Source organism: Manihot esculenta, chromosome 8, assembly GCF_001659605.2.
Source record: "Manihot esculenta cultivar AM560-2 chromosome 8, M.esculenta_v8, whole genome shotgun sequence".
NCBI lineage: Eukaryota > Viridiplantae > Streptophyta > Magnoliopsida > Malpighiales > Euphorbiaceae > Manihot > Manihot esculenta.
The window spans coordinates 25,999,530-26,011,026 of NC_035168.2; the positions used below are offsets into that span (position 1 = coordinate 25,999,530).

The window sequence follows — 11,497 nt, forward strand, 5'->3', positions numbered from 1 at the left end:
CTATCAAATAAACTTCAAACAACATAATTTTACAATTTAAATAAAATAAAAATAAACTATTAAGTAACTAACATGTATTACAAATCGCAATTCTAAATAAAAGAAATTTCAGCCATATTATGACAAAGGGAGAAGAGAAAAGGCAAAACAAAATTATAGCAATAATCTAAATCATATCATAAACAAAGACAGAAATTAAGAAAAAGAAAGAAAAACCATACTACCATAAAAGGAGAAGATGAAGAACTAGAATAGAATAATAATAATGATAATAGCAGGAGAGTGGGAGAGGTTGGGAGAAAAAGCAAAAGGAAAAAGAAGTGATTAAGTAAAAGTAAGAGAAACAAACGTGAACGGTAGCCGGTAAGTTTTCATCCTCCTTTTTTATTTTTATTTTTATTTTTATTTTTTTTTTCTATATGGGTTTCTGAATGGCTCAGTGGAAGTAAAAGGGCATAAAGATATCTAGATTATTTGAGGTTTGTCTTATACATATATGGGTCTGGTTGAAGTCGCTCACCTCACAGGCTGCAAAGTATAGAACTGTGAGCTTGCTACACTTTACGTTTTTAATATTTATGGTGTTTACACTTAGTAGAATAAAATATACATTTTAAAAGGTTTAAATTAAATACAATTGTACTAAACCGATTATAGTTTAACTAAAATTATAATTTATTAAATTTAAATTTAGTTAGATCAATAAAAAAAATTGACTTTTCTGAATTTTTTTTTAAATAAAGGGAGCTAAGCCTATAAATGTTTTAAAAATAAATTCAAATATTTAAAATTCAAAATTTCAGAGGGTGATAATTCTTACCTGCTCCCTATACATTCGTCATTAAATTTAAAAATATAAAAATTCAAATTTGAATTTATCAATTTAGTATTAACCAATATTATACAAGGTTGGTGGTTCTTGAGCGTACAATTAATTTTGATAGTTTTTAAACGTAATGATTTACATAACAGAGACGACTTCATCTTCCTTTATTAAAAAAAAAAAAACATTCTTATATTCTCGGATCAAATCAGTCAAATTCAAAATTTTTTATTAAATAAATTTATAATTTTTTATTTGAGCTTAACTAAACTCATTTTATTAAAAAAATAAAATATTTTTATTTTAATATATTAATTTTATACTTTTAAATTTTAAAATTATACTGAACAATTTAAATAAACATTAAAATGAAACAAAAATGATATAAGTAATAAAAAAAAACCATCTACTGATTATCCCGTATCTTCAAAATAATCACCCATTTTCACGAGAGAGTTGAGAATCTTCGAAATTAACTTTGCAAAATGATTTTAACCCAGAAAATATTTGAAAATCGAAAGCCCATTCAACTTTCTAATAATCCATCTACAAAATTTTCTTATTTGAATTCGAAAAACTGTTAAAAATTTGAAGAGAATATCAGCATATTAAACACTAATGTAATTTATATGAATTTATATAAATAATTGAACTATTTTACATATCAAAATAATTATATTCATATTTTTATTTTCACCAACGTAGAATTTTTATGTTCAACAGTATGCTCAAATAAAACTATATGGTTAACAATTAACAACTGATTTATATGAATCTATTATGGGTCTAATTATAAAGGATTATAAACTATTAAAATTCATAATAATAAACTCTGCTAACTAACATGTTAAATTTGGACAGTGTATTAAGTATATTGATGAGTGGCAAAACTCATTGCTTTTTCTTTATTAAATTTCATGATTTTGCTATGATTTTGATATAAATAATTATTTTTTATTTAAAATTTAATTTTGGATAGATTTGTTTAGTAAAAATTAAAAAAAAAATAAAAAAATACTGAATTATAAGATTTTCAGACTGGGAGGTTACAGTCTTGAGCAAGGCTGTAGCCCAAGACTGTAGTCTCTCAAGACTGTAGTCTCTCAAGACTGTAACCCAAAATTGTAGTCCAAGGCGATGAACAGCTTTGGAATTTAAAATTTCACTAACTTATCACAATTTTTCCAGCTATATAGAGATAAGATCATCTTCAGATTGGAGCAAATATAATTAGATTAGGATAAGGATAAGATAGGAGTGATATAATTTATTTTAAATTGAGAATTTTTATTTTTCGTTTAGGGAAAAGCCTATATAAAAGCTGTCTAATAATTAACCTAGCATCACTTTTTTTTTTTTTTTATCTTCTTCTCCTCTCCCATGTTCAGCCGCCTTTCTTGCCGCCCCCTTCTTTTTCTCTTTAAGTGAGGTTTATTCAAGTTATGAGATTATATTCTTAACTTCTCTTTATTTTATTTCTATTTTTTATTAATTTATATTTTCGAGGAACACCACTTCTGTTGTTGTTCTATTAAGAATTCAAAAGACCTATTAAATCTATTGGAAAGACAACATATTGCTAATTAATCCAATTAAATCTGTAATTTTAATTGAGTTAATAACGAGTAGCAATTAGCATATTCGTTTATGTTACAGAATTAATAGATTTGATTTAAATAATTCGCATGTTATTATTATCAAGTTTGGATTTTTTCTCTTAAAATAATTAACTAATTAAATCTACACACGTGACATGACTGGCGGGATTCGAGTGGTTGAACACTATAACCAAATAATAGATAATAATATAAATTGTTTTTCTAATCAATGATCAATTGCCAACCTCTCAATTTGATTACTTTCAGCTAAATTTTAATCTAATTATTTGTTTCACCATCTCAATTGTAGTGTTTTTCTTCTTTAAAGTTTTGGCTTGCACCAGGCAAAAATTAATTTTTTCAAACAAAAATCATTTTCTTCTCACTTTTTGTTTTAAACTATTCTTTTTATTCAACTAGTCATCTAAATTAAATAGAGTTAAAGCCTCTGAGGGATCGATACTCATTTACCTATCTAAAAATTCTTTTAAATCAAAGAAAGGGAAATAAATTTAATTGACGGATTTGACGCCTGTCAAATTTTGGCACCGTTGCCGGGGATCTTTAACAGTTTTTTTTTATATTTTTATGACCAGGTCTGAAAATAGCAGAATTCAATTTGATTGAGAAATCGAGAGAACTGCAAAAAGGTTGAGAAAAGTAACCAAGTTGCAAAAACAAGCCAATTCGGGAGCCTTTCAACCACCTGCTCGATCACCTTTGTGCACCGAAGACACCACGTCTTCAACACCAACCGAGCCTCCAATTGACACCAACCGAAGAGACACTATGGCTGCAGCTACCGCTGAAGAATGACCCCTTTGTATCACATACCCAGTGTTGAATGCACCCCTACAATTGAGAACAAGTATGATTCATATGTTATCAAAATTTCAAAGGTTGGAGAATGAAGACCCACGTCGTCATCTGAAAGAGTTTTACGTTGTTTATTCAAGTATGAGACCATAAGAAATAATTGACAAATAAATAAGGTCAGTGGCTTTTCCTTTTACTTTGATTGAATCCGCTAAGGATTGACTTTACTATTTTCCCCCAGGTTCAATCACCACTTGGGTGCAAATTAGAGACTTATTCTTAGAAAAGTTTTTTTCAGCAACTAAAGCATCATTTATAAGAAAGGAAATAAGTGGAATCAAACAAAGAAAAAATGAAACTCTACATAAATATTGGAAACCTTATAAGAAATTAATTACAAGTTGTTCAAAATATGGAATCACTCCAAAACAACTCAACCTTCACTTCTATGAAGGACTTTTTCCATTAGAATGTAGAATAATAGATGTTGTTAGTAGAGGAGCCATTGCAGTAATAGAACATGAAGAAGGTAAAACTTTAACCTCGAAATTGGTTGCCAACTCTAGACAGTATGGCCGAGATAAGGACATTTCTAGGAATGCGAATGAGGTAAGTATTGCATCTTTAGATTCTAAAATTTCACAACTTACCATTGCAATTTAACAATTGGCTGCAGGAAATAATGTACGAACCTGTGGTATTTGCAAACAAATAGACCATCCCACAGATATGTATCCTACCCTTCAAGAATGTGAGTAACAGATAAATGCTATTGGAGGATTCAATAGACAACAAAGGAAGTATGACCTGTTTTCAAGCACTTACAATCCGAGGTGGAGAGATAATCTAAACCTTAGCTATAGGAATAGACAACAGAACTTCCAGCCAAGAGTAAACTATCAAATTGCAAAATCAGGTATGTCTCTAGAAGACATTGTTCAATCCCTTACTAATAACACTTTTGCTTTTCAACAGGAAATGAAATCGAGCATACAGAATTTAGAGAATCAAATGAGCTAACTTGCTACATCAGTGAGCAAGCTGGAATCTCAAGGAAAATTGCCCTTTCAAACCGTGCTAAATCCAAAATAGAATGCAAGCGCAATTATGCTGCGAAGTGTGAAGGAGTTAGAATTTGCCAGCTTGAAGACGCTTGCCTAAGGCAGTATGGCAAACCTGATGGCAGAAGCAGAAATAGAGATTCCAGAAGAGAAACAGCCCCAAAAATCAGAGGTAGAGCAGTCCCCAATACAGTAACACGTCCTCCTTTTCCTGAAAGACTTGCACAATCAAAAAGGTAAAAAGGAAGAAAAAGAGATCTTGAAGATTTTTTGCAAAGTCCAAGTGGACATATCCCTTCTTGAAGCCATAAAACAAATACTCAGGTATGCGAAATTTCTAAAAGACCTTTGCACTGATAAAAGAAAATTGTATGGGCATGAAAAGATTAAAGTAGGGGAGAATGTGTCAGCTAAACTTCAAAGAAAGTTTCCACAAAAATGTAAAGATAAATGCATGTTTGCCATATCATGTAAAGTTGAAAACCCTGAAGTCAAGAAGGCAATGTATGATTTAGAAGCTTTCATAAATGTTATGCCTCTGTCAAGTTATTTATCTTTGGATGCAGGTCCTTTGAAACAAACAGGAATCACACTTCAACTTGCCAATAGATCAATAGTCTATCCTAAAGGCGTGTTGGAGGATGTTTTGGTCTAAGTGAAAAAAATTAATTTTTTTCAGTAGATTTCTTTGTCTTAGACATGGAAGATGATAGTTCATCCAACTCTACAGATTTATTGCTAGAAAGACTATTCCTTAGCACAGCTAGAACGAAGATCGACATGCACGAAGGCACACTCACAATGGAGTTTGATGGAGAAGAGGTAAAATTTAATGTCTATAATGCAATGAAGTATTTTGATGATAATTTTTCTCTCTGCAGCATAGTATAGTTGATCCTCTCACTTAAGAAGCATTTGAATTAAGCAAGAAAGACAAGTTGGAGGTAGTTTTAATTGAAAACTTGACAAGACAATAGCACATCACAATTCAGTGAAGAAATCATAGAAACAGTCCACTCATTGGATACTTTGAGCCACAAGGCACCAAAACTTGAGTTGAAAACACTTCCAACTCATTTGAAATATGCATTTTTGGGAAGTAATAACACACTTCTAATCATAATCTCCTCCAAGTTGAATCCTTTAAAAGTAAAGAAGTTGATTTGAGTGCTGAATGAATACAAGATGAGGCCTAACATGCTACCAAGTCTAGCCTAGGACAATAAACAAGGGCTCTGCTTGGGAGGCAACCCAAGGTTTTAGGCTTTCCCAAACTTGTACAGTCACCAGTGAGTTTTTTTTAATTTTCAGTTTTTAATTTATTTATTTGTTATTTTCTACCTTGTTGCAAATTAGACCTTCTGGATAATTCTAGACTTTATGAGACCTTTTATGACCTTCAATGGTTATTTGAGTGGTAAGTTGTTATTTTTGAAACTGTTCTAAAGAAAGGTAAATTTAATTGTACTATTTTTAATTTCTGTTATTCATAAAGTAAATAAATAAATAAATAAATAAATATATAAACTTAACCATATTTTTCTTTTTTCTCTTCTTCCTTTTCACTTCTTCTCTTTTTCTTCTTCTTCCCCAAGACCTCTCCCTCTCGCCTCTCTCTCCCATTGCAGGTACATCCATGGCAAGAACCACCCAGCCTGATGCCACCTAGTCGATGCCCACTCCTCCTCGCGCCACCGCTGCACTTCGTCGATAACGCTAGCAGCTTCGGTGACGGACTCGTGCACCCTTGGAAGATCAACAGACGCTCCGCCAACACCAAGCGCATCACCCTCTTCGTCGTCCTCTCCGCCAGCCTCGACAAAGAGAAAGATATGTTCGCAGACAAAGGAAAAAACCCTTGTTCATGAGCTACCCACCGACGATGAGGAAGAGGAATGGGAGGTGAAACCCGAAATTCTGAAGCAACTCCATGTCCTATCATTCCACTACGATTGCGCTTATTTCGAACAGAGGATAAGTCAACGCCAACAACCTTAGTAGCACCTCTAGAACCTGATTATCAAACCCGCCTAGGCAGAATTGAGGCAAAAATACACTACATTAATGCAAATTTGAATGCCATCCTCTCTCACTTGGGGTTACCCATACCCCAACTGCCACCAGCTTGAGTTTTTGACAACTTACTTCTCAAGAAAGTTTTCCTTGACTCAATTTTACTAATTTATTTGTGAACTTCCTCCGTTACTTAAATTTTTCCACATTGAGAATAATGTGAGGAGAAAGTGTGGGGGGTAGGGAAGAAGTAATTGGGATAGAAGTACTTTTTATGATTGGTTGATGGGTTGATGTACATATTTTTCTGCTGTGTTCTGAAAATTTTTCTTCTATTTCTGCATAATTTTTTTGTTGATTGCTAAAAGCTTACCCAAGTCTGTAAGACTTTTTCTAATTCTCAGCAATTTCTCAACACTTGCTGAATTGTTTCTCGAATTTTAATTTTTCTGGGTTTTTCCAGTATTATTTTCAGTTTTAAATTTTATTCAAAAAAAAATTCATAGAATTCAAGTTCTTATGCTATTTGTATGGTAGCTTACATAAAATAAATTCACCATTATTCATTTTGTTAGTTTTATTTTTAAGACTTATTTAAAGCTCATGAAGTATGGTCCTTGTTTAAATAGTTGATAATGAATGCATGTACTTTTAAATGAGTTGTTACCCTTTGTTAAGAATGATTTAAAGGACATTATCTAAACTATATGATTATATAAAAATTAAGGGGTGTCAAAAAAGAGAAAATGAAAGAAAGAAAGAAAAGAAAAAAGAGCAAAAACAAAAAAGCAAAATAAATAAACTCCTATAACCCACTCCTCTAGTTGCTTGATTATTTGGTTACCAACCCGATGGTTTAAATAGTGCGGTACTTTGTGATCCTTTAAGGTGATTCCACATAGAAAAATTGATATTTGAGATAATATCACCCTTTCATATTTAGTAGAAGTTATCATTATTCGGTTTAAATAAAAAATTCAATTGAATCAAATTAATTTAGAAATTCACTTCAATTTTTTTTTTCATTTAAGTTCGGTTTTTAGTTTTAAAAATTTTGATTATTTCAGTTCACTTTGATTTTGATTAGAAAAAAATTGAGAAAATCGAACCGAACCGATTAGTGATAATAGTATATTATTTTTGATAATATAGAGATATTAGACCATATTTAAGGTTGCAATATTTCAATTACATTTTAAAATACTAAAAATAAGGTGTAAAAAATAAAAAGTCTATTAAAAAGTCTAGCCGATGAAACTGAATCGAACCGAATCAGATCAATTTGATATAATTTCTATTCAAAATCGATTCGATTTAATTTTATAAATATTAAATTTTTAATTCTTAATTTATTCGATTCAATCGATTTTAAATCGAATCAATTGAATTTTCACCGGCAACTTTTTTTTATTCTAAAAAGGAAACTTTTTGATTCGTTTTTTTTTTTAAAATTTATTTATACAAGACATGAGCAATGGGCAATTTTTAAACGTTTTCCCTCTAGTTTCCCACCAGTGCTAATAGAAAATATATATATATTTTGATGGAAAAACGAATATCCCTCCGTTTTGCATGGCCCTTTTTCTCTTTCACCTTTTTATAAATGTTGGTCAACGGATTGAATCCAGCAAATTTGTATAAAAAATAAGGTTGAATTATTATTAAATTATTTGAATTTTTAAAAATTTACTAAATCATTTTTATTTAAAAATTACTCAATTAAAATTTATAAAATTTAAATTTTTTATTTTTTTAAAAAAAATTATTAGTTGATAGATATCCAAACTATAAAAAATAACCTATATGAAACTATTAAAATATAAATACATATGAAGTAAAAAGGATCGTAACTATAATAAGTTCCCATTAAAATTTGTTATCGGTAATCAAGAAAATAAATAATAAAGTTAAAAAGAGAGTTTTTGATAATGATAAAATTAAAGCAAACATTAAGATAGCTAAAGAAATCAATAATAAATGATATTATTGAGATTAAAAAATGATGATATGGCTGGACCGGAGCAGTGAGGTGGTTGGTTGTAACGACCCGAAAATCGGACCGCTACCGGCGCTAGGATCCGGGTCGACTTAAGGCCGCCGGGACCCGTAGCAAGCCTGACATAAAACCTGCAAACCTGTATAATCCCATACATGATCAACAACATGCATAAAAATTAAAACTTTTCTTTCCATGAACATCAACCAAACTCAACCTGTGCATAAACATTAACATAACATTGATCCCTCTGTGGGATCTCATCAGTGCCCCCAAATGGGTGACATAACATATATTGAGTTGGTTTACATAAACATCATAAAAATCTCTAAGATCATGTAATTAACAAGGGATAACAACAATCTATGGTCAAGCACACCTCTAACATCCATATACATCATCTCATTACATAACTATACTGATTAAGACATTACAATTTGATCATGTCCATTGCTAGCTATTACATAAGCATGACTTCTTTACTCTATCCGGACTCCCGCACTATACTGTACCTGCAAGCCTGGGGGTAAAGGGAGAGGGGTGAGCTAAAAGCCCAGTGAGTAGAGCTAGTAAAGCGCATTAACACTATGCTCAAATGGAATGCATCATAACACAAACAATTCACATAAGGGTTGGGTGAACTTGTCACCAATTAGTCCAAGCTAACATAGTGCCAGGCCGTAGCATGGGGTCCTGGTCTTCCTGTCATACATACATTACTTACCATTATTCCAGGGCCTCCTCTAGGCTCCTGGTCTTCGAGTCCACAATCGTGCCAGGCCGTAGAATGGGGTCCTGGTCTTTCATTTCCGTGCCAGGCCGTAGAATGGGGTCCTGGTCTTCCTGTCATGGACTAATTGGGTCATCCAATATTCACCCACATCAACAACACATGATGCAATGCGGCATATTCGTGAAACTAATGCAATCACCCTATTGCATAATCATGATGCATGAAGCATGATAAAACATTTGATTTAAAAGATTAAGTTTAGTTCCACTCACCTCTGGCTGACTCTGACAACACCGAAGCAGCTGAACTCACTGCTGGGGTCCTCGGTTCCTCGGGTCTGAATCTACACGGGTGGACTCAAATGAGGGACCAAACATACTTGAATATAACTATAAACTACTCCCCAAAAACCCCCTAAAACATCCTGAAAACATCACATAAAAACATGCAATAAATGGGTGAACAGGGCACTTTCGGCGGCAGGTTCGGCGGCCGAAAGTCCCTCCAGAGCCGAAAGTCAGGCAGGTTCGGCGGCACCTTCGGCGGCCGAAACTCCTAGACAGAGACGAAAGTCTTCTTTCGGGGGCAAGCTTCGGCAGCCGAATGTTGCCTCCACAAGGGGGTTCGGCGGCCGAAACTCCTTTCGGCGGCCGAACCTGGTTTCTGCCAGAAGGGCAGAAACTTGGTTCACATGAACCTCTTGCCTCCCAAAACCTCAAATCATGCATAAATCTCAACTAAAACATGCATACAAGTTCCTAGGGGTCTCAAGCAGTCATATACCCCAACTACAACACTTCAAACACACAAAATCCACACACATTGTTCAAAACATCAATATTAACCCATAACTCAACATATAACCTAACATGCATTTCTACCCATAGATCTTGCATAAAACTTACTTAAAACACATAAGGAGCTTAAGATCGGCCCTTACCTCTTGAAGATCGAGAGGGAGACGACCTAAACTTGGAGATCCACGAAAATGAGCTCCTGAGTTCCCAAAGCTCCAAAACTTGGTTTAAATGCTCAAAACTTGCAAACGTGAGTTTAAAACTCAAGAAAATGGAAGAGATTTGGAGGAAGAACACGAGAGTTGCAAAAGGGAAGGTCGGAAGCTTGCTGTGGCAAAAAATGGGAGAAAACTCGCCCATTTCGGCTAAGTGCCCCTTTTATAGGTGGCTGGCCAGGCCACGTTCGGGGGCCGAATGCGCTTCCGCATCCATGCCATGTTCGGCGGCCGAACTTGACTTTCGGTGGCCGAACCTGGACTTCCCTAACTCATGCTTTCGGGGGCCTAACGTGCCTCCAAAACGCATGCATGTTCGGCGACCAAAACTCCTTTCGGCGGCCGAACCTGTGTTTTCCTCCTATGACTTTTCATGCAAAAACTCATTTAATTCATACTTGAAACCATTAAAAACATGAAAACATTTTACAAAAACATGATTTTACCCTTCTAGAGGTCTCCGACATCCGAGATCCCACCGGACGGTAGGAATTCCGATACCGGAGTCTAGCCGGGTATTACATTCTCCCCCCCTTAAGAACATTCGTCCCCGAATGTTCCTCAACTAGCACATGCATAGCAAACAACATAACATACACATGAAACACATAGAGACTAACCTTAAAAGAGATGAGGATATTGCCGGAGCATGGACTCCCGTGTCTCCCAAGTGCATTCTTCCATATTGTGGTGGTTCCACAGGACTTTCACCATCGGGATTTCCTTGTTTCTCAGCTTCCTGATCTGGGTGTCTAGGATCCGTACTGGTTGCTCAACATAGGTGATATCCTCTTGGATCTCCACATCAGGCTCACTAAGAACCTTGCCCGGATCTGACACGAATTTTCTCAACATAGAAACATGGAAAACCGGATGGATTCTCTCCATTGAAGCAGGTAAGTCTAGCTTGTATGATACACTCCCAATCTTTTGCAAGACTTCAAAGGGTTCGATGTACCGCGGAGCCAGCTTACCTTTCTTCCCGAACTGAACCACTCCTTTCATTGGAGACACCTTAAGCAATACCAGATCCCCCTCCTGAAACTCTACTAGTCTTCTGTGGATGTCTGCATAACTCTTCTGTCTGCTTGCAACTGTCTTGATTCTTTTTCTGATTAAGGGTACCACCCTGCTGGTGATCTCTACTAGCTCAGGCCCTGCCAAGGCCTTTTCTCCAACTTCTTCCCAGCAAACAGGTGACCTGCACTTCCTCCCATATAAAGCTTCATATGGAGCCATCCCGATGCTAGCATGATGGCTGTTATTGTAGGCAAACTCAACCAAAGGTAGATGCTGCCTCCAAGAACCGCCAAAGTCCAGCACACACATCCTTAGCATATCTTCTATGGTCTGGATGGTCCTCTCTGACTGTCCGTCTGTCTGTGGGTGGAAGGTAGTGCTGAAATCCAACCTAGTACCCATAGCATTCTGCAGACTCCGCCAAA

The 11,497-nt window shown here is 34.6% G+C and overlaps 1 protein-coding gene across 1 annotated transcript; it reads left to right on the forward strand.

The window, feature by feature from the left end:
• The first annotated feature begins 3,808 nt into the window (after nucleotides 1–3,808).
• On the forward strand, nucleotides 3,809–4,953 carry LOC122724437. Its single transcript, XM_043959394.1, has 4 exons — nucleotides 3,809–3,846; nucleotides 4,026–4,153; nucleotides 4,213–4,534; nucleotides 4,623–4,953. Exons 1-4 carry the CDS (start codon nucleotides 3,809–3,811, stop codon nucleotides 4,951–4,953), a joined length of 819 nt encoding a protein of 272 aa, XP_043815329.1.
• The last annotated feature ends 6,544 nt before the right edge of the window (nucleotides 4,954–11,497 follow it).